Source organism: Littorina saxatilis, linkage group LG13 (genome assembly GCF_037325665.1).
Source record: "Littorina saxatilis isolate snail1 linkage group LG13, US_GU_Lsax_2.0, whole genome shotgun sequence".
In the NCBI taxonomy this organism is placed as follows: Eukaryota; Metazoa; Mollusca; class Gastropoda; order Littorinimorpha; family Littorinidae; genus Littorina; species Littorina saxatilis.
The window spans coordinates 33,476,341-33,500,813 of NC_090257.1; the positions used below are offsets into that span (position 1 = coordinate 33,476,341).

The 24,473-nt window shown below is 49.7% G+C and overlaps 1 protein-coding gene across 1 annotated transcript in view; it reads right to left on the bottom strand.

Moving 5' to 3' along the window:
- The window catches only part of LOC138945550 (transmembrane 9 superfamily member 2-like), a 95,398-nt gene that overhangs the window by 45,499 nt on the left and 25,426 nt on the right, over positions 1–24,473 (bottom strand). The window contains exons 8-9 of the mRNA XM_070316998.1: positions 10,454–10,533; positions 750–858 (exon numbers count right to left, since the gene is read on the bottom strand). Coding sequence (XP_070173099.1) covers positions 750–858; positions 10,454–10,533 — 189 coding nt within the window. The remainder of the gene's footprint in view (positions 1–749; positions 859–10,453; positions 10,534–24,473) is intronic.

The window sequence follows — 24,473 nt, forward strand, 5'->3', positions numbered from 1 at the left end:
ACTGTCAACTTTCCCCAGCCTGACGATTTGTTCAGTTCAAACTCCCCCATCTCCTACCCTTCTTATTCTGCGTTCAAATGCAGATTGGCCATGTTTCAATTCTCCCATAAAACTTTAGTCTATTCTACCAATTTCGTAATATTCAGAATACCATCTTCGTTATCATATACCATAACAAGTGTCAGGAAAACCATGGAAGGAAAACCAAAGTAGATTTCAACTAGCCCCATGCACGTTTCATTGTCTGAACCTGGGTTTTGAACTCACACTGATAGCAAAGAACTGGATTCAAAGCCAGTGTGCTACCCCTTCAGCTACGAACCCACCCATGATACTGTTGAACCCCCTTTTAAGACTCCTCAATTTAAGACCTGCCCCTTTTAAGACTTCACTTTTTCAGACTTTCTGTTCATAAACTCTGTAAATTTACCCCCATTTTAAGACTTCACTTTTTCAGACTTTCTGTTCATAAACTCTGTAAATTTACCCCCATTTTAAGACTTCACTTTTTCAGACTTTCTGTTCATAAACTCTGTAAATTTACCCCCATTTTAAGACTTCACTTTTTCAGACTTTCTGTTCATAAACTCTGTAAATTTACCCCCATTTTAAGACTTCCCTTTTTCAGACTTTAATTTCTCAAGATTCTTGAGGGTAGTATAAAACGAGGGTTCCACTGTAGTGATATTAACCAGACAAACGGTTCCAGCAAGTCATATCATTCCACCAAAAAGTGTCGAGTGACTCACAGCATTGTCCATCTGGTTGTAGCGGGCGATGTCCTTGTGCAAAGTTCGCAGCATGATCATGGCCACCATACCCGACAGGAACACCACGATCACCAGCGAGTTGAGGATGCTGCACGTCACCCACAAAGCAACACGTCAATTTTCCATGCCAACAGATATAATACCAGAGATATAATCTAAGTTTGGCAGACAGACAGACTGACTGACTGATTGACTGATTGACAGACAGGCAGACAAAATAAACAGACAGACAGACAGAGCGAAACCTATATACCCCGTATATGCACACATTGTCGCATAACAAAACTACAGCGTGGTCAACTTTTTTTTTAAACCCAAATTCATTTTGCTCTCCAAGTTTGGTTTGACCAGATTTTCATTCAATTTTCAGTTTAAGTACAGAAGTGATCTTGAAACGTATGAAGATATTAAGTCAGATAACATTTATAAATTATATACTCCGGGCCAGATACCCAAAATGTCCAATGCTTATGGGCACATTTTTGGGAACCACCCTGTATTCAACTAACATCCACTGCAGTCTTGTCAATCAAATTTGATCACTCCAGGCACTTATACCCCAGTCACACAGAGACGCCGCTTCTACTCAGTTGTAAAATTGTCGGATGGCGTGGCCAATCAAGGGCGCAGTACAGTCATGATGTAGTTTTTTTATGGCCCCTGTCACACAGCTCTACGTTTTTACGACGACCATGCCGATCACTCCAATCTCAAAAAGTATAGCACTGAGCCCTTACCGCTTCCAGCCGCAGGCTGTAACCTAACACCTCAGCCCAGCCCTATCTGAAAACTTTCCCTCTTATTTCCTTCTTGCGTGCGTGTGTCTGGGGAAGTGCTGTGTGTGTTTTTTCCTCACAATGTGGTGTGTTTAAATCATCTTCGCTCTGGACTGCAAGATGTGTTTGTGTTCATACTCTGGAATTTTGTCTCTGAATGGTTGTTCCTTGAAGTAAAAGAGAAATGGGGCACGCTCTCCAATGTGTTTCATTTCTAGGATGATGTGATTAGGTGTTGCTTCTCTCTTTCTGATTTTTTTACTCATAATATGACTTGGACATATCAACGATGTGTGGTGTTAAGAAAATGTTACCCTGTGTCAACAATCAAGTTTGAATTACCTTCAAACTTTGGATTTCATTGAGTGAATGGTATTTCTATCCAACAGAAGGGAAATGGGGCTAGCTCTGCCTTGTGTTTTATTTCTATGAGGATGTAATCAGGTGTTGTTTCTCTCGTTTTGATACTAGTACTTATAGTTTCTTTCTTTCTTTCTTTATTTGGTGTTTAACGTCGTTTTCAACCATTCAAGGTTATATCGCGACGGAGTACTTATAGTACGATGTGGACATATCTGCGATGTGTGTTGTTATAAAATGTTACCCGGCGGCCAAACCCCACTTTCAGTTACCTTCAAACTTTGGATTTGATTGTGTGAATGAAAATTCTATCACACAGAAGTGAAATTGTGTGTTTTATTTCCTGGACGTTTAAACTGCTTGTACTTATTGGCTTGTGTGTCGCTTCCCACATTTCTCGTAGCTTGAGTACTGTGAGTATAGCTTCACAGGCGCATGTAGAAAGCCTTCACTTTGAGAGACTCCAAGCTCTCTGCAGAATATGTGGAGAAAGATCGAAGAGAAAGTACGACTCTAACCCAGCAAAATTGTGCATAAAATATTAGTCGGATCTAGCAAGGTTTTACGGCCTAAACATCGCAGAAGAAACGAATGCCGATTTTTTCTCACGGACTTTCTGTTCCAAATGTTATACTCGAAAATTTTAAGAATAAATTTTCCTTTGATTACAGTGGAACCCCCCTTTTAAGACCTTCAAAAATCTGAGAAAGTCAAGTCTTAAAAAGGAGGGAGTCTTAAAATGGAGGTACTTTTACAGAGGTTATGAACAGAAAGTCTGAGAAAACAAGGTCTTAAAAAGGAGGGAGTCTTAAATTGGGGGTCTTAAAAGGGGGGTTCCACTGTAATATACTTACCCGAATCACATAAAGCATTGACGCAATCTGAGATGCTAAGGTCTGAAAAGGCTACCCGTCTTAAACAATTTTAAAGGGAAGCAACATCACCACAGAAAGTGTAAATGGAGCCTTGGTAATGACCACAGACCCGGGGAGTTACCTCCCATTGGTGTGTACTACGTCACTACCGCTCCTCAACATGTGGTCAAGATCATACGGCTTTAAAGAAACTAAATAACCATAAGCGGGGTTGGTGGGAGGGCATAAACTATGTGATTCGGGTAAGTATATTAATCAAATGAAAATTTATTTAAAAAATTTTCAATTAAATTACATATTCTTACTCCGAATCACATAAAGCAGATAGCTTCAACAAGGCGGTGGGAAATAAAAATCTAACTCACTCTAAAAATCCTTGCCAGAAACTGGCCCGCTCCCAACAAGTCAGGAAGGGCCCGGTGGGAAAGAAAAATCTAACTCACTCTAAAACCCTTGCCAGGAACTGGCCCGCTGCCAACAAGTCAGGAAGGGACCCGAGAACCGTCCTGATTGACAGCCGCGATGTCTCTCAGGCAAAAGTTGCGAAGGACAACTTCAGAGAGCCAGTAAGCTGTGCCCAGCACTTCGTCCAATATCCTGGACCGTAAAACGGCCCGGGAAGAGACCCAAGCCCTGGATTTAATGAACCCGAGCAGAGTCGAGGGGAAAGACAATTAAGCTGCCCCCCCCCCCTTTTCTATTGGAAGGAAATGCCAATGCCCTGGAACGATCCGTGCATAACGTTGTCCACTCAGTGCTGAGTAGGACGAACCCTCGAGGTGACCGTAAGACAATCATGCCAAAGTATGCGAACCTTGGGATGGAGTGAAGCCCGAAAAGACCTGTACTATGGTAAGCAAAAACGGAAAACCGTGAAGACAACCAGCCCTAAGACTCCAGAGACAAGAGTTCTCAAGGAAAACCGGAAGTAAACTTCGCGGCAAAATCAGGAGCATTCCTGAGTTTGGCCTAAACCAAAAAGCGTCTGTCTAACTCTGAAAGACTGAGTCAGGCGCAGAGATCAACAGGCAAAACGCCGTCATAGACATAGTTGCCTGTGGTAGAAGGGTGACTGTAAGGAAACCCAACCCAACGGAAGTCATCCTGACTCACCTCATGCTAGGAAGAGGAAAAAGAGGAAGAGACAAAATCCGAAGTCACAGGAACCGAAAATGCCATAGTCACACAACGAAAGGCAGGAGACTATTGCACAGGCTAAGGCAGAGAGCTGTGATGCCCGTAGGACAGCCATTATACCAAAGTACCCACAGTACACAGGTAAACATAAGAAACGGAAGTTTCAGCTGCCAAAAAAGATGCAAAGAAACCGGAACATTAGCTAATCCTCTGCTAGAAGGAGAGGGGTAGCCAAAAACCTGAAAGAGGTGAAAAGCACAAAGAATGACTCCTCAAACATCCATTGCCAAAGACAATGCCCCCTCAGGAAAATCTGAATGTTACCTCCGAGGACAACTCAAAAGAACCTTAAGTTAGGACGAAACACCAGAACACGTCTGATCGCCAGAGAAAGACAGAGTCAGACTCGGCGAAAGACAAACAAGGACCATGGTCCAGATGCTTGTGGCAAAAAGTGAGAAAACGGGGTAACCTGAAGACAGAAAACCCCACTCAAACGGAAATCGTCCTATCTCATCTCCTGCATAAGATGAGAATAAAGGAAAGAAATGTCGAAGTCCGAAGCCACAAGAACAGGGAAAACAACAACCACCACCGCCGACAAGTGGAGTGGCTGTTGCACCAGCCGAGGCTAAAAAACCTGGATGCCCTAAGGTCAGCCGTTGTTCCAAAACCGAGACGTACCTATGAAACGTCTGTGAGAAAAACAACCAGCGCTAGATTCGACCAGAAGAGACCTCAGCGGGTGCTCGAGCTGATGTACCTAGGTCGCTGTGTAAATCGGACTGATGCATAGGCAAAAATGCCTCAATAGATTGATGGGAGTCGCCCGTCATCACCACTCCCACAATAAATTGGCTGTGTACAGAGACTCTCCAATAAAAACATTGCAAGGAGGAGACCCCCCCCCCGCCATCACCAAAGTGGAGGGCGGAGGGGGGGGGGGGTGATATCAGGGGCACTTCCCTGGGGGGAAAGGCTTGCTGCTAGAGCTGCCCTTCTCCCTGCCCGACAGTAAACTACTTCTCAAAACTCGAGAATCAAGCAGCTGCTCAGAAAACCGAGAATGCAAGAGAAACAAGTCCTCCAACACATGACAGTAAGATCGTAGTGAAGAGAGGACAGCCTCATTTGCTCCTAAAAGATCTAGCAAGGGCTGATCAAAAGAGAGGAGATGTCATCAGAGTCCTGATACACACAAAGTGTGAAAGGATTCAGTGACTCCGAGGAAGAGCGAGAGAGCGCTCTGAAGATCATCTCCGAAAACGAGGCAAGTTCCAAAAACTGACAACCGAATTCCTCCAAAGCGACAAGGGTGTGGTCTGAAAACACAACACCCAAGTACTTCTAAAACCTGCTTCACCAGCAAAGGAATAAGTTCCTGCGTTACCAGTAAAGGTGTACGCGGAAGGGCAAAAGGACGCCAACAAATTCGACCCGGCTTCGGCAAAGTGAACTTCCAAAGACAAGAAGAAACAAAAGTCGAAGCCTGTGAAGCCGAAGCCAGCCAAGGGTGAGATTGCTAAGAGCTCCGACGGCACTCCAGAACATGTCTGATCTGTGGCTCAAGACTGTACAACAGAATAGACACGCGAAAGGACATGAACCTAAGTCGCAGTTGCCAGTGGAAGAGTAATGAACGGGGTGACCAGAAACCGGAAACCCGTCCACCCGAAAACCGTCCTGTATCAAACCCGTAAGAGGGTAAGAGTAAGAGGAGGTAACATCCGAAGCCACCGGAACTGAATAGACAGTAGCCGCAACACCCGACAGATGAAGTGACAACTGTCCCGGCCGAGGCTGAAAGCCTGACCGCCTGTAGGCCAGCCGCCGCTTTTCACTCACTGACACCCAAATAAGAGGAAGTGTCACAACCAGGTGGTCTTCCTGACTGACGCTCTGTCAGTACTACAAGCAATGACCAGTAGCAAACTGCCTCAGCTGGAACACGCTCTACACAACATCAAGAGCCTGAGGACAGTACTGCAATGGATCCCCTCCCACTGTGGTGTACAAGGAAACGAAGAGGCGGACAGGATGGCAAAGCTGGGTGCAGAAGATGAGCAAGAGAACAACCCTGTGAGCCTGACAGAGATGAAGACCATCATTAAGTCTCTGCACAGGACGCCCCAGCCACCTTCCGCCTGAGAACGGGACACAACAGACTTAACCAGCATCTCCACGGGAAGCTGCATGTTGTGCCCTCCCCCATGTGTTCTTGTGGAGAAGCAGAGCAGGACACGGCAGGAACCACCAGGTACTGAGAGAGGAAATCTGGCCATTGCCGGAGTCCCTGCACAACAAGCTGTACGGGCCAGTGGCTGCGCTGCAGATGACCACTAATTATATCTCAAGATCTGGACTCCAAGTGTGATCGACGATCGAAAAGAAGAAGAAGAGGAAGTGTCAGGAAGAAAACAGTGTAATTGGACAGAGCCGGAAAACGCAACAGACAAAACCACACAATGCGGAAGCAAAGGTTGCGTGGACTGAGGCCGGAAGCCCGAACGCCCATAGGCCAGTCCTCAGTCAACTCCAGTCAAGACCTCTGTGTGTACATGAGATGGAGGACCTTCGCTTCCAGGAAAACCCGGAAACACGACTACCGTAAACGGAAGCCGGCCTTGCTCTGAAAACGCCCATGCCTGCGACGAGGCAAAGGTGAGGTCAGAACAGAAGTGTGAAATCCCGAACGTGATTGTTCACCGACTATTGACTGAGTGTCAGAGCAGCCGAGACAATCACCTTGACCGAAGTCACCGGAACTGGTGGCAGGCTGGTGGTAGGGATAACCGAAAAACCGGAAACCCATCCGACCGGAACCCGTCCTGCCTCGTATCCTGACTGGTAGGCAGGAAAGAGAGCGCGTAGGGCATGCCCGGTGCCGCCGGAACTGAAAGGGGTGTCGACCCAACACCATGGTGAAAGGAAGACTGCCCTAACTGCCCATAGGGCGGATGCTGATCCTCGCTCACCGACATCCGAGAAGGAGTGTCAGGAAGAGGAAAAGCAAATCCGGACTGAGCCGGAAACGCAATGAACGAAACCGCACCATGATGCGGAAACGAAGGTTGCGATGACTGGGGCCAGAAGCCCTGATGCCCGAAGGCCAGTCCACGGTCAACTCCAGCCACGACCTCTGTGTGTACGTGTGAAGGAGGACCTTCGCTTCCGGGAAAACCCGGAAGCGCGACTTCCGAAACAGGAAACCGCCCTTGCTCAGAAACGGACGCACACTCTATGTGTACTGGGCGAGACTGAACAGTAAATCAGGTTGTGATCCTGCCAATGAGCTCCGTCCCAAAAGGGACCGTCCGGTGGCCTCACGAGGGCCGGTGGACAAGCTCAACATACCTTGCATGCCCCCAGAGGAGGCAGAAGAAGAAGCGGAAGGGCCGACGTCACCAGAGCCGTCACAGATGGAACCGACAAAGACACCAACAAGCGGGCATCGCCCGGAAATAGTCGCCGACGGCCAAAAAAGACGCCGAAAAGCGAGCATCACGCTGCCCTTCTTCTCTCCCAAAACTGCGGAACTCTGAAATTAAAGAGCTACGCAGCATAGACACCAGAGCGCCGTGCTCCGATGCCAAACAGAGGGAAAGCAGGAAGAAAGGAAATCAAAGACATGCTTATCAGTAACGGACATAGCGGTTGTACATGCTTAGTTCGAAACAACAACAAATACCAGTGGTCTGGTAGATCAATAACATAAGCCTTGCCATGTTTTAGCACTGTCAGCCACGCTGACACACAAAAATGGCGGCAAACAAAAAAGTTACTGGGCAAAATACAAGTCCCAATGGACGAAAAGTCAGCAACTACAACAAAATTCCAGTCAAAATAATGACTAACAAGAAGGGCAAAGCCCATACGACTCACATGCTTTACACATTTTTCCTACCAAAATACATGTGACCTTGACCCAAGGTCAAGGTCATCCAAGGTCATGCAACACAAAGCTGTTAATTCAAGACATAGGAAGTACAATGGTGCTTATTGGCTCTTTCTACCATGAGATATGGTCACTTTTAGTGGTTCACTACCTTATTTTGGTCACATTTCATAAGGGTCAAAGTGACCTTGACCTTGATCATATGTGACCAAATGTGTCTCATGATGAAAGCATAACATGTGCCCCACATAATTTTTAAGTTTGAAACAGTTATCTTCCATAGTTCAGGGTCAAGGTCACTTCAAAATATGTATACAATCCAAATTTGAAGAGCTCCTGTGACCTTGACCTTGAAGCAAGGTAAACCAAACTGGTATCAAAAGATGGGGCTTACTTTGCCCTATATATCATATATAGGTGAGGTATTGAATCTCAAAAACTTCAGAGAAAATGGGAAAAATGTGAAAAATAGCTGTTTTTAGGCAACATTTATGGCCCCTGCGACCTTGACCTTGAAGCAAGGTCAAGATGCTCTGTATGTTTTTTGGGGCCTTGTCATCATACACCATCTTGCCAAATTTGGTACTGATAGACTGAATAGTGTCCAAGAAATATCCAACGTTAAAGTTTTCCGGACGGACGGACGGACGGACGACTCGGGTGAGTACATAGACTCACTTTTGCTTCGCATGTGAGTCAAAAAAGGAAGCGCTTACCAACTAACAAAGCAGAAGGCAAGTAAAGAGGTAAAATAAGGTTTACCTAACCAAAACATAGGCCGTAACACATTAAAGCCGTCAGCCAAGCTGACCAACAAAATGGCGGCCAATAAAAGTTACTGACAAATTTACAAGTCCGAAAAAAACGGACAAACAGGTCAGCAACTACAACAACATTCTTGTCAAAAAGATTACCAAAATGTGACGTCACATACCCCAGATGGGAGGTAACTCCCCGGGTATATGGTCGTTACCATGGCTACGTTTACACTTTTTGTGGTTGGGTTGCTCCCCTTTAAATTGTTAAGACGGGTAGCCTTTTCAGACCTTAGCATCTCAGACTGTGTCAATGCTTTATGTGATTCGGAGTAAGAATATGTAATTTAATAAACGATTTTATCATCATGTGAGTTCGCCAAAACAGGCCCTCTAAGTCAAGTGTTATCCCCTCAGAAAATAACTTAAAATCATCAGAGAACTGACACTAGTATTGGTTGGAGCAGAGGAGCAAACAATCGAGACCCTCTAATGGTTGTGTGCCAGTGTTTAATACACGGATTCTATCAATTGGATTACCTAACCAGGATAAAGTAGCCTTTGACTTCCCGTACGCGTAGTTACAGAATAACGGAACTCAGCTTTCGGTGAGCCAGTGTTTCATACCAGATGTGTGTGTAAGTCTATATTCATGCGACAGATACCGTGACCTCGTTCTTCAATCCTCTCTCTCTCTTCTTTCTCATTCAAATGCACGCACGCAAGAACATACGCACGCACGAACGCACCGCTGATGCACAAACCACGCACACACACACACTGACTGTCGGCAAGCATCTCTTTTTGTTTGTTTCATCCTTATTTATTGTGTTTTCGGTATTTGTGTTTATTTTATGCTTGACTTGTCTGTTTTATTTTAATGTTTGCTATCCACATCGTGTGATAAATGTTTCTCCTCTCCGAGTCAGTGTAATTTCTGCACGCCGTTTTGGTAATCCTTATTTTTTTAACTGGTGTACTATGTGCGCGATTTGCGGATTTGTTTGTATTCCATTCACATGCTGTTGAAGTGTTGTGGGGTTATTGTCTGTATATGTTATGTTGCGTCTATGTACGCCTACAAGAATTTGCATTCGCGCTCTGCCAGTACAAGTCCGAACTTTATTGGGTGTGCCTGTGGTCTGCTGGCAGGCGAGCACAGAGGTAATGAACATTCCTCCAGTAAGCCGCCGCTGCGAGCTCAAGTAAAGCGCTTCTTTGGTCTCTGGCAACGGTGAACTGCGCTGATATGCCTCGCAGCACAACGCAAACGGCGATGCGCAGACAAAGTCTTTGGTAGTGCCTGCTAACAGTCTGCAAGCAGTGATATCGCGCCGCTGGCTATTTTTACCACTCCCCATCGCTGGCCTGAAAAACAAGCCAGGAACAGCCGTGGACTGTACTGCGCCACGACCCGGCTACGCTTGTTTTGTGCAGTTCACAATAAGCGTAGGGAGAGCGTGCAGTTTCGCGACCTAGCAGATCCCACCCTGACAAAACCACGCTCATGGAGATCCTGCCACGTTTGGCCCACGATTAGCAACGCTCTGAGACACTTTTCCGTCATAGCAGAAGCGGCGTCTATAAAAATATTTGACGGCGATATGCCCCGATTTGATAACTTTTTCAGATCGGAGTGATCGGCATGGTCGTGGAAGAACATAGTGCTGTGTGACCAGGCCCTTACATACTTGTTCCCTGTTGCTGGATGTGCAAGGTACAGTCCAACCTGTCTATAACGACCACCCAAGGGATCGACCAAAAATGGTCGTTACAGACCTGGTGCCGATCTTTTTGGTCGGTGGTAATGGGCAGGTGTTCTTTACAGAGGGATGTTGGCCAGACCAGGTGTGACTGTATGTGCTGTATAATAACAATTAGTCACCTGGACCACTGGATGTTGGTGTGAGGCATGGACTCCAGGATGTAATCCCAACGGGACGACCACTTGATGGCAGACTTTTGCTGTAGACAGAGATAACAAATACATCCCACATTACCATTTCTTTCCTTTCTTTTCTCTTTTCCAAAACGGCCTCTTAGAAAGTAGCGGATTAACTGTATCATTTGAGTCACGGAGTGACTATGGCATCGCCAAGATATGTCCCTTGAGTTAAAACTAACAGCCACTTATTTTAACACAAATAGGCTTATAGAAAGAAAAGAATGTTTCCGCCAGCAACCGTTTGCAAGCATATGAAACTAAGTGTTCCCTCAAATAAGTGAAGAGACTCTACATAAAGCACTGAACACTAAATAAACAAACAAAACGATCTTAAAAAATCAAGAATATTAATAATAATGTATAATAGTTCTAGAGCGCATAAATCCAGGGTTAAACCCTGCTCAGAGCGCGGGAAATATACACACACAAAAATATAATAGTTTACATCTCATTCACACAATCGAATTTGATTAATATACTTACCCGAATCACATATATAGCATTGACACTGTCTGAGATGCTAAGGTCTGAAAAGGCTACCCGTCTTGAACAATTTTAAAGGGAAGCAACCCAACCACAAAAAGTGTAAATATAGCTATGGTAATGACCATATACCCGGGGAGTTACCTCCTCTCTGGGGTATGTGACGTCATTTCCCCTGCTGCAACACGTGGTATCCTCATACGGCTTTAACACTTTCGCGACGGGAGGTGACTAAATTAGTAATAGCGCTGACACGCCCACGGACGGGAAGTGACTATTGGAAAATTTCCTAAATAAATTATCATTTAATTAATATACTTACCCGAATCACATTAGCATTGAGTCACCTGAGATGCTTATCACTGAAAAACGCTTACCCGGCTAAAGAATTTAAAGGGAAGCAACCCCATCACCAAAACGAAAGTGAAAGTAGCTTTGGTAATGGGCCAGTACACCGGGAGTTACCTCCCATACGGGTGTATGCCACGTCACTTCCTCCAGGAACACGTGCCTATTATCATACGGCTTTAAAAAATCTTAAAACCATAAGCGGGGCAGGTGGGAGGGAATACAGTATGTGATTCGGGTAAGTATATTAATTAAATGATAATTTATTTAGGAAATTTTCCATTTAATATCATATTCTTACTCCGAATCACATTAGCAGATAACATCAACAAGGCGGTGGGCTAGAAATGAATCAAAACTCACCATCAAGTTCTGGACAGGAACTGGCCTGCTGCTATGAGCGCTGGAAGGCCTCTGGAGCCATCCTGTCGAAGAGCTGTGACGTCCCGAAGATAAAAGTTTATGAAAACATCTTCGGAACGCCAATACGCAGTTGTCAGCACCTCCTCTAGACGTCTGGAGCGCAGAACTGCCAGAGAGGATGCCCACGCCCTCGTTTCATGGGCTCGGGCCGAGTCAAGTGGCAAGGAGGGCATAACCCCCCCCCTCTTTGTGCGACTCCACTCATAAGCCTGCTTGATGAGCGAGGACACCCACCGGGCCAACGTTACCTTCGACAAATCTTTCTCGCGCCTAGTAAGGAGAGAGATAAACAACAACTTCTGAGAACTAGACCGAATCGGCTGAGTCCGGGCTAAGTACAGACGAAGTGCCCTCACAGGGCAATTGACCGAATCGGGGTCATCCGGGGCCAACGCGCTGGTCAGAGCCTTAACTCTAACCAGCGGAGAGGCCTGCCCCGGAGACTGATTCTTGGCCAGGAAATCAGGCCGGAAACGCAAAGATGCGGAACCGTCCGGCTCAAAGGAGATATCTCCAGGCTGACCCGACAGGGCGTGGACCTCGCTACCCCGTCGGGCCGTAGCCAACAAAAGGAGAAACAGCGCTTTGCGAGTGACATTGAACAGACTGGCCTCGCTTAAAGGCTCAAAATCCGCAGAACGAAGGAATTCCAGGATTAAAAACAAGTCCCACTTGGGAGCGGGCAAACGAGCTTTAGCTTCCTTAAGAGCAGCCCCTTTAATGACTGCAGCTATAACGCCCCCGACTCGAACAGAACGACCAATCTGCTTAAGAGTCGCCGAGATAGCGGAGCGCCGGACCCTCAACGAGGAGACTGAGGCGCCCTGCGAAGACATGAAAGAGAGGTGGTTAGCGACCTGAATAGAGCGCGGAGCCACCGAACTCACCCCTCTAGCTGAACACCAGGCAGTCCATGCCTTCCAGTGGGAAGCATAAACTGAAGAGGTGGACGCTCTATGCGAGCGAGCCACCAAGTCCAGAGTCAAAGACGACGCCCCAGAGCGCTTCAGCGAGTCCCGAACAACTTCCACACGTGAAGCTTCAGAAGACTGGGCTCCTCGTGTGGAATGCCTGTTCGGGGCTGCACTAGTTCCCCTCGCACGAGTGCGAGAGGAATGGGGGGCCCTTGGGCGAGCCGAAGAAGATCTGGAAACCAGACCTGCGACGGCCACAGAGGAGCGACCAGAAGAAGAAGGGCCGGCTCCTCCATCTCCGCTTTCCGGATTACTCGGCTGAGTAACGGAAAGGGAGGAAAGGCGTACGCCTCCAGACCCGTCCAGGGAAAGTCCAGAGCGTTCACTCGCCATGCCTGAGGGTCCGGGAATGGCGAGACGAACACCGGAAGCCTCTTTGAGTACCTTGTGGCAAAAAGGCCCACCAGAGGCTTTTGGACCTGGGCCCAAAGGCGAAGCAGTGCCCCGTGAGTGATCGTCCACTCCGACTGAAGCACTGTACCGGAACGACTGAGCGCATCCGCCAAAGTGTTCAGCCTCCCTGGAAGGTACCTGGCCGAGATCGTGATATGATGCTGAAAGCACCACACCAGGATCTCGCAAGCCCTCTCCGAGAGAGACGGGGACCGCGAGCCTCCCTGCTTGTTGATGTACGCCGCCACTGTCATGTTGTCTGTAAACAGACGAACATGTTTGGCGTACAGGGAGGGCAGAAACTTGGCCAGAGCTAGAGCAACTGCCTCTAGCTCCAGCAAGTTGATGTGCCACAAGGACTGCTCCGTCGTCCACAGACCGGAAGTAGTCTGAAGATCTGTATGTGCCCCCCAACCCTCCCTGGACGCATCTGTAAAGAGGTCCAGGTCGGGGAGGGGCACGACGATCGGAACACCTCTGCAGACCCACTCCGTGTCCAACCACGGAAGGGTCGCAGACTGGAACCATCCCTGCAAAGGGATGAGGGCGTCCCAGTCCACCAGAGGAGAGTCCACAAACGGCTTCAGCGCGAACTGAAGCGGACGTTTGTGGACCCGGCCCAGTGAAACCAGAAGAGCCATAGACTCCATCTGCCCCAAGATGGAGGCGAGCGAGCGGATGGAAGCCATCAGGAGAGGTAAAGTGGAGCGAATCTGGGCTTGGAGCTTGTCCACCCTTCTCTGAGAAGGCTGGACAGTCCAAGCGACCGTGTCGAAAGACATCCCCAGATAAGTGAATGTCTGTGACGGGGTCAGCTCCGACTTTACCCGGTTGATCGAGAACCCCAACGAGTTGGATTCTCGAAGAACCGTCAGGGTATCCTGCGAACAGCCGCTCTGGGACTGGTTCATGATGAGCCAGTCGTCCAGATAAGCCCGCAGACGGATACCCTGGGACCTCACCAGTGCACAGACCTGTCTCACCACCATGGTGAAAATCCATGGTGCGAGAGACAGCCCGAAAGGGAGTGCGCGAAACTGGTAGATCTGATCTCCCCACCGGAAACGAAGCCATTTCCGGTCGGCCGGATGCATAAGAATGTGAAAGTATGCGTCCGTGAGATCGATCGAGGTCACCCAGTCTCCTGGGCGGAGAGAGTCTCGGACAGAGGCTGGCGTCTCCATCTTGAATTTTATCTCCCTCAAGAAAGTATTGAGGAGAGATAAATCCAACACGGGACGCCATCCTCCTGATGCTTTGGGAACAGCGAACAGACGCCCGTAAAATCCCAGGGAGCTGTGGACCCGAACTCTCTCCACCGCGCCCTTCTGCTCCAGCGAGGCAATTTCCGACTGCAAGACGGAACGTGCTTCCTGCGAGAAGGGGGGGCTTGAACCGCGGAGGCACTCGGGTAAGAGGCGCCTTTTCCTCCCGCCAGAGTAGACGGAAGCCCGATCTCACCACTCCCACAATCCATTGGCTGTCTACTACCGACATCCAACGAGAAAGTGCCCGGGAGGGGCCTCCCGCCATCACCAAGGTGGAGGGCGGGAGGGAGGTGAGATCGGGAGCGCTTCATTGGGGGTGTGGCTTACTTCCAGAGCCGCCACGCCCCCTCCCCGATGCCGTCCTCTTCTTCCCACCACGAGCGGCCGGCGGAGCCTGCCGCTTCTGAGCTGGCTTGGGGTTAGACGATGTCTGAGCCTGCTTCTGTTTAGAAGGCTGAGACTGTTTCACCCCCTTCAGAGTGTAGTCAAGGAACTGACTGTCCTTGTTTGACTGAATCTCCTTCTGTCTGGCATCCAGTGCCAGCGGACAGAAGAGAGACTCCTCTGAGACCGGGGAGACTCTCAAGGTCTCCCTAGTAGCCAGTTCCGTGAATTGGGACTGCGAGAGGAAGAGATCCCTCCTGCAGAGTACCGCTTGGGTGTACTGCAGGGAGGAAAGACGCAATTGTTCCTCATTGACCTTGGCCAATGCGGCCAAAAGCGCAGAGACATCGTCCGCATTCTGTTCTTCACTGAGAGTGAAAGGAACTAGCGAATCGGTCAATGCCCGAGACAGAGCCCGAACGAGAGTCTCCGCAATGGAGGACAGTTCGATCTGCCGACGTCCAACCTCCTCAGCAGAGAGGAGGGAAGCCTCGGAAACCGGCAAAACCGAATCACGCTTGATCGGTTTAGTCAGAAGAGGCAGCAATTCCCGGGAAACCGGAAGGGTAGCCCTAGGGAGTGCAAAAGACGCCAGCCAATTCTGGCTCTGATTGGGCATGCCAAGCTTCCTATTGGCCGTAGGCACGAAGGAAGAGGCTTGGGCAGCTGAAGCCACCCACTGCTGAGCTGATTCCGGAACTGGACCAAAAGGAAGCAGTAACGGAACAGGCACTGGCCGAATACCACTCCCCGCATGTGCTGGACGAACCAGTGAATGCGAAAGTTGGTAAGCCACTGACGGAGACTCGGCGAACCGGAAGGAAGAAACATCCTCCTGTGCCGGCCGGAAGTCCGCCATGGCAGAAGGAACGAATGATGCGGAAGAGTCCGCAGCCACCACCCCTTCAGGAAAATAACGAGACGTTACTTCCGCCGCGACGTCAAGAACAGACTTGAGCTTCGACGGAAACACGCCCCGCGACTCCTCGCTGACCACTGATGGAGCATCAGAATAGTCACACGTGGGACCCTGACCGAAGTCACCAGTTCCGGAAGCAGAAGCATGCCCTGGCAAACCGGAAACCGGAAAAGCCTGAGCACTAACGTCATCCTGCCGCCCAAAATCCTGTGAAGGTAAAGGGTAAGCAGGACGACCATCCGCAAAAACCGGAGCTGGATGAGCTGACGTCACTCCCCCGACTGAGTGGAGTGATGCCTGCTCAAGCCTAGGCGCTTGAAAGCCGGAAGGCGCACGCTGTAATCCACTATCTGGTATCCGGAAGGAACCACCAGAAGAGGAAGAAGCGTTTCCGGCCGAAACCGGAAGTGTAGTCAACGGAACCGCAAAATGCGGAAGTGAAGACTGCACTGGTTGACTTCGCGATCCGGAAGGACCGGAAGTCAGTGAATACTCCATCCTGCCGCGACCGCCGTAGCGTGCCGGAGCGGACGGATCATCACTTCCGGCAAGTGCCGGAAATGCGGCAGTCGAAACCGACTGCCGCCGCTGTTCGAACAAGTCCGGGGCCTCGTAGGTTATCGCCGGAAATGAAAGATCAGCAAGGTATCGGTCGTGACCCGATGCGAAAGAGCTGTCCCCCGAAGGAGAACGTCCAGGCGCCTCACGAGGGCTATCGGACCAGCTCTGCTTACCAACCGACGCTGAAGAGGGAGGACGCTGCTCCAAGCCGGAAGTGGAGGACAAAGACACGGAAGCCAATGCCCGGACGTCACTGCCAGATGCCGGAAACGCCGAACTGCTGGCGACGGAACGCTGAAATTCTGCCTGCACCAAGCTGCGGATTTCTGGAACCAGTGACTTTAACAGAGAGGAAACCAACGCACCTTGTCCAGGTGCTAACAAAGAAGACGAAGTCTCCGATGTAGAGACAGGTGCAGAAGTAACAGTAGCGCTAGGCGCCGCAAAAGAAGCAGAAGTAGTAACAGCGCTAGGCGCCGAAATTGGTACAGCCAACAAAGTGTTACGCTCTTGGTCTGTAACAAGTAAAGTTGCTTTGGAAGAGGAAGACTTAGCCTTAATTTTCCCCTTGGGGTCCGACTTGCCACGGCGCTTGTCTGAATCAGACATGTTGACAACAACACGTGGCAACGCGAAATTTTTTTTTACTGAAACATAAGTCTAAACGACTGGAAAATTCAGTAAACACACGCACTAATGCGTTAACAAAATACTATAGCTAAACTTGCCCCACAAGCAGAGGCACGGAGAGCTACAAACAAAGTCACACGAGCTAGAAAACTAACTCACACAACAAAATGGCGACACGCAAGACACTGACACAAACGTCAACAACACGTGGCAAAGCCAAAAAGATTTACTGAAACGTAAGTCAAAACGACTGAAAACACAGTAAACACACACGCTTACGCGTCAACAAAATACTAAAGCTACACTTGCCCAAACAGAAAGAGGGCACGCAGAGCTACTAGCAAAGTCACACGAGTTAGCTAACTAACTCACACAACAAAATGGCGAAACACGCAAGTCACTGACACACAAGTCCGTAAAAAACGGACAACGTACAGTAACGAAACAGCGCAAACAACCAACAACAAACGGGAACGAGCTCACCAAACTGTAGGCAAGGCGAGCAGACAAGCTGGGTAACGTGGCCGGCGGGTGTCACTCAAACACACAAGGTCAGCCACAGAGCGTCAAAAAGTGAACCGTCCTCTCCGAGGTGAAAAAGACGTATGATAATAGGCACGTGTTCCTGGAGGAAGTGACGTGGCATACACCCGTATGGGAGGTAACTCCCGGTGTACTGGCCCATTACCAAAGCTACTTTCACTTTCGTTTTGGTGATGGGGTTGCTTCCCTTTAAATTCTTTAGCCGGGTAAGCGTTTTTCAGTGATAAGCATCTCAGGTGACTCAATGCTAATGTGATTCGGAGTAAGAATATGATATTAAATTGAGTATTAGACATACAAGGTACACGACTCGTGATTGCTTCCCGGTTTTTGAAGCTTGCAGTAAATTGAGTTGTTTCCCTTGATACACTTGGCCTGTCCTTCCGCCATGTGCAAATTAGCCTGATTTGTGTGGTTTTTTCGAGAAAAAAAAATGAATCGAAGGCGAGCCTTGTCACGGGAGGAGATTCTCCGGATGTTGGATCTTGAGGATCCTGTAGATCATGATTCCGACATGTTGTTTTCGCCTCAAGAAAGCGATTCTTTCTTTCTTTATTTGGTGTTTAACGTCGTTTTCAACCACGAAGGTTATATCGCGATGAAAGAAAGCGATAATAGCAGTGATATTGAGGAAGAAACAGTCCTGTTGTTGCTAGTATGAGTCGGCAAATCTACACGTGGTAGGGTGGTACTGCATGGATCTTGGAATGGTGTAGGTGCAAGGGGGGCGTGGCAGCACTGATAACAATGGATGGCTGGAGCCTCCTAATCCTTTAGGAAATGTTCATAGGTGTACAGTTGGGACTTTGTTGTGAAAATGTGATTTAGACATCATTTGGTGAGTGTCACAGTTTTGTTTCATTTGAGTCAGGATGCTGTGAGTGAATGCGGGATTTGCTTGTTTTTTTCTTTGTACTGTCTCCTTATTTCTGTGTAGAATGTTAACAATATTTCAGCTAATTCATAGGTTTTACACCTTGTTTGGTTATAACATTATTTATAATACTTTCTGTTAAAAAAATAACTTTTAATAAAGCAGTGGAAAAGAAAACACACAAAAAAACGTTAAAAAACACAAATTATCCCCCTTTCACCCCCCCTTTGCTAAAACAAATCGTGTGACAAACTTATAAATAGCACGACTGAACTGGGCATCCATTTTTTAATTAGTACACAAAATTTGGTGGTGATTGGACTTAATTCAAGCTTGCTAGACAGATTTCTTTACAGTTACTGTTTTTTTGGGAAGTTTCTTGGTGGCAAGCTTGGGCAGGCAGGACGTTAACGCCGTGGCAGTGCTAGTCACAATAGTGTTAAAGAAAACTTAAAACCATAAGCGGGGTTGGCGGGAGGGAATTCACTATGTGATTCGGGTAAGTATATTAATCAAATGAAAATTTACTTAAAAATTTTCGTTTAAATTACATATGCTTACTCCGAATCACATATATAGCAGATTGCTACAACAAGGCGGCGGGAAAGGAAAAAACCAACTCACACTCAAATCCTTGTCAAGAGCTGTCCTCCTGCCACCATGGCAGGAAGAGCTCTGGAGCCATCCTGGCGGACAGCAGCGATGTCTCTTAGGTAAAAATTCAAGAAGACATCCTCCGAGCGCCAGTATGCTGTGTGCAACACGTCTTCCAGTCTCCTCGACCGTAAAACAGCCAAGGAGGATGCCCAGGCCCGAGTTTCATGGGCACGAGCAGATTCAAGAGGCAGGACAGGCTGCGTCCCCCTAATGTTCAGGCGGCTCCACTCGTAAGCGTGTTTGATGAGAGCCGACACCCACCGGGCCAGAGTCGTCTTAGAAATGTCTTTATGTCTCTCAGTGTTTAGAGAGATAAATAAGAGCTTCTGAGCAGCTGATCTAATTGACTGTGAGCGGGCAAGGTAGATGTGAAGAGCTCTAACAGGGCAATTTACTAAATCCGGATCTCCGGGAGCCAGAATAGTAGGCAAAGGCCTGACTTGAACCATAGGTGATGCTCGCTCAGGAGCCTGATTTTTCGCCAGAAAATCTGGCCGGAACCGCAAGGTAACAGAACCATCTGATTCAAAGGTAATATCGTCCGAATTACCAGAGAGAGCGTGAATCTCGCTGCCTCTGCGAGCAGAAGCGAGCAGCAGAAGAAACAAGGCCTTATGACTCAGGTTAGAAAAACTGGCGTCTCTTAGAGGTTCAAAATCTGCAGAACGCAGAAATTCGAGCACCAAAAAGAGGTCCCACTTAGGGACAGGCGTACGAGTTTTAACGTCAGAAAGGGAAGCGCCCTTAATGACACTCGAAATGACGCCCCTGACGTCGATAGACCGACCTAACTGCCGTAAGGTCGCCGAGATGGCCGATCTTCTAACCCTCAAAGAGGAGGCGGAAGCTCCCTGAGAGGACATAAAAGCAAGGTGGTTCGCCACGTGCATCGATCGAGGTGCCAGGGCATTCAACCCATGCTCGTGGCACCAAGCAACCCAAGCCCTCCAATGAGACGCATAGACGGACGAAGTAGAAGCCCTATGAGAGCGTTGAACTAAGTCCATGGTCATCTCAGATGCACCAGAACGCCTCAACGAGGACCATACAGCCTCCACGCGTGAAGACTCAGCAGCTGAGGCTCTGCGTGGGGGATGCCGGTTCGAGGCTGCACCAGTTCTCCTCACGTGAGCGCGAGAGGAATGGGAGGGCCGTGAGCGAGTCTCAGAAGGTCCGCGAACCAAGGCTGAGACGGCCAAAGAGGAGCGATCAGTAGGAGGGACGGACCCTCCTTCTCCGCCTTTCTGAGAACTCGGCTGAGTAGCTGAAAGGGCGGGAACGCGTAAGCCTCCAGGCCCGACCAGGAAATGTCCAGAGCGTTCGTCTCCCAAGCCTCCGAATCCGGAAATGGGGAGACGAACACAGGAAGTCTCTTTGAAAACCTGGTGGCAAAGAGATCCACCAAAGGCTTCTGGACAAGAGACCAGAGACGATCCAGAGCTCCGTGAGTGATGGTCTACTCTGTTTGAAGCACTCTGCCGGAGCGACTGAGCGAATCCGCCAGAGTGTTCAAACTTCCGGGCAGGTACCTCGCTGTGAGAGTGATTTGGTGCTGCCAACACCAAACCAGGATCTCGCAGGCCCTGGCCGAAAGCGACGGAGACCGCGACCCTCCCTGCTTGTTGATGTAAGCTGCCACTGTCGTGTTGTCTGTAAACAGACGAACATGCTTGGCCTGAAGGGAGGGCCGGAACTTGTCGAGAGCTAGAGCCACAGCTTCTAGCTCCAGCAAGTTGATGTGCCACATCCTCTGATCTGCCGACCACAGACCTGACGCAGTCAGCTGGTCTGTGTGAGACCCCCATCCCATCAAGGACGCATTCGTGAAGAGGTCCAAGTCTGGGGAAGGAAGGGCTATCGGCACACCCCTGAAGACCCATTCCGTGTTCAACCACGGAAGAGTCGCAGATTGGAACCATCTCTGGAGCGGGATGAGAGCGTTCCAATCCACTGAAGGGGAGTCCACAAACGGCTTCAGCGCAAGCTGAAAAGGACGTTTGTGGACCCTCCCCAGGGGAACCAGGAGAGCCATGGACTCCATCTGCCCTAAGACGGAGGCCAAAGTCCGCAGGGAAGCCCCCAGGAGAGGCAAAGTGGAGCGTATGAGAGCTTGGAGCTTGTCCACCCGCCTCTGGGCGGGTTGGACAGTCCAAGATACCGTGTCGAAAGACATTCCCAAGTAGGTGAACGTCTGACACGGTGTCAGCTCCGACTTCGATCGGTTGATCGAGAAGCCCAACATGTTGGCCTCCCGAAGAACCGACTGGGTATGCTGCGCGCAGCCCGACTGGCTTTGGTTCAGGATGAGCCAATCGTCCAGATAAGCGCGCAGTCGAATACCCTGCGACCTCACCAGTGCGCAAAACTGTCTCACAACCATGGTGAACACCCAAGGGGCAAGCGACAGCCCAAAGGGAAGAGCGAGGAACTGGTAGACCTGATCTCCCCACCGGAAACGAAGCCATTTCCGGTCGGTTGGATGCATAAGGATGTGAAAATATGCATCCGTCAGGTCGATGGAGGTCGCCCAGTCTCCTGGGCGGAGGGAGTCTCTGACCGAGGCTGGCGTCTCCATCTTGAATCGTATCTCCCTCAAGAAAGTATTGAGGACAGACAGATCCAAGACGGGACGCCATGCTCCCGAGGCCTTGGGAACGGCAAAAAGCCGCCCGTAGAACCCGGGGGAGCTGTGGTCCAAGACTCTCTCCACCGCACACTTCTGAACCAGGGAGGCTATTTCCGACCGGAGGACGGATCTGGCTTCCTGAGAGAAGGGGGGCTTGAAAGCCGGCGGACGCCTGGCCAGAGGTGCCTTCTCGTCTTGCCAAAGCAGACAGAAGCCCGATCTCACGACTCCCACAATCCATTGGCTTTGTATCAAAACCAGCCAATGCGAAAGTGCCCGGGTGGGGCCCCCCGCCATCACCGAAGTGGAGGGTGGGGGGGGGGGAGGGTGAGATCGGGAGCACTTCATTGGGGGTGAGGCTTGCTGGTAGAGCCGTCTCTCCCCCTGGACGAAGCCGTTCGTTTTCTCAAGCCACGAGAAACCGAGCGGGACTGCCTTTTCTCTGCCGGTTTAGGAGGAGCAGAGGCCTTAGCCTGCTTAGGCTGAGAAGGCTTGCTCTCCTTGAAGCTCTGAAGGGAGAAGTCAGAGAATTGTTGATCTCTGTTGGACTGAATCTCCTGTCTCCGGGCATCAAAAACGAGATGTCCGAAGAGAGAGCCCTCCACCACCGGGGAGGCACGCAAAGTGTCCCTCGTCGCCTGCTCAGCAAACTGAGAGTGTGAGAGGAAAAGATCCCGTCGACACATCACTGAGTGAGCGTACTGCAGAGAGGAAAGTTTTATCTGTTCTTCGTTGACCCTGGCGAGGGCAAACAACAGAGTGGAAACGTCGTCAGCATCCTGATCTGCACTGAGTGTAAACGGATCCAGTGACTCAGTGAGGGAGCGAGAGAGAGCTCTGATGAGCGTCGCCGAAATGGAGGCAAGCTCCAAAAGTTGACGACCCAAATCCTCCGAAGCAACAAGTGTGTGCTCTGGGAACACCACACCTGCGTCCTTCTTAATCTGCTTGGCGAGCAGAGGAAGCATGTCCTGCGTCACCGGTAACGATGCACGCGGGAGAGCGAACGAAGCCAGCAAATTCCGGTTAGTCTTCTGCAAAGTGAACCGCTTATGAGAAGAAGGCACAAAGGAAGAAGCCTGTGAAGCGGAAGCCAGCCATGGCTGAGCCTGCTCCGGTACTGGCCCGTGAGGTACCAGAAGCGGAACAGGAACCGTAGGAATTCCACTTCCTGGAGGAGATGGCTTAGCAAAAACCTGAGAAAGATGGAACGCTACCGAAGGCGATTCCACGAACCGGAAGTATGAATCCTCATCCTTCGCGGACCGGCAATCGGACATCGCCAACGGGGCAACCGAAACGGAAGCCAAAGAGGCCGAAGTCACCTCGGCCGCAGACTCGAGGGCAATCTTCAGTCTTTCCGGAAAACCAGAACGTGTCTGATCGCTGGTGACTGACTGAACGTCAGAAACATCCGGCGAAGGACCGTAGTCAGCGTAGCTGGTGGTAGGACGGTGAACAGAATGACCGGAAACCCGGCCCCCCCGGAAGCCATCCGAACTCATGCCCTGAACAGGGTAAGAGTAGGAAGAAGGCAAGTCCGTAGCCGCCGGAACCGGAACAGCAGTCGAAGCAACACCCGAAGGATGATAAGCTGACTGCCCCGGCCAGGGCTGAGACAACACCTGCCCAAAGGGCAGGCGCTGCTCCTCAACTACCGACATCCGGGAGGAAGTGGCAGAAATAGGAGCAGTAAATCCGGGCGGAGCCGGAAAAGCAACTGACGAAACCGTACAATACGGAAGCGCCGGATGCATGGACTGGGTCCGGAAGCCCGAATGCCCGAAGGCAGTGTCCGGTCAACCCTGGACAAGACCACAGCGGGTACTTGCGGCAAGGGACCTATGCCTCCGGCAGGAACCGGAAGCGCAGCAGCCGAAAACGGCTGCCGCCATCGCTCCGAAACACAGAAGCCTTCGACGAGGCAAGGGTAAGACGGAACGGAAAGTTGCGGGTTGTGATCCCGCGCCAAAGAACTGTTTCCCAGCAGGGAATGTCCGGCAGCCTCACGAGGGCCTGTGGACCAGTCCGACTTACTTGAGACGCCAACCACAGCGGTAGAGGACGAAGAAGCAAGTAGTTCCGCCCGAGACGAAGTCGCAGCCGGAACCGTCAAAGAAGCCAGTGACCGCGCGTCACCCACCGCCGGCGGGAAAACAACAGACGCAGAAGGCTTTGAACGCAACATTTCCTCACGCACCAAAGTGCGAATCTCTGGAACCAACGAAGATAATAACGTAGACACCAGGGATGCTTGCTCTGCCTGAATAGGGGGAGAGCGAGAAGAAACAGTACATATAGGTGTGTTTGGCTGCCCCACAACCGAACGGTCATTCGGGGCAGAAATAGGCACAGACATGACAGTTTTACGGGCCTCGTCTGAGACGACGACCATAACAGGAGGTTTAGTAACAGAAGCAGAAGATTTAGCTTTGACTCTACCCTTCACATCTGCCTTGCTGCGCTTTTTCTCACAGTCAGACATGCTGACGCACAAAATGGCGGCCAAAGTACAAAATCGTTACTGAAAATACAAGTCCACCACGTGGCACGAAAAATTTTCCAGCAACAACAATAATTCCTTCAAACAAAATACAAAAAAGGAACGAGCTCACCGACTACCAATGCAGAAGGTGAACAGACGGGTAAGTGGGTGCCGGCAGGTGTCTAGCAAACACCAAACAGCAAAAATCCACGAGCGCCAAAAATCAACAACCTCCTTCTCCAGAAGCTGAAAGTCGTATGAGGATACCACGTGTTGTAGCAGGGGAAGTGACATCACATACCCCAGAGGGGAGGTAACTCCCCGGGTATATGGTCATTACCATAGCTATATTTACACTTTTTGTGGTTGGGTTGCTTCCCTTTCAAATTGTT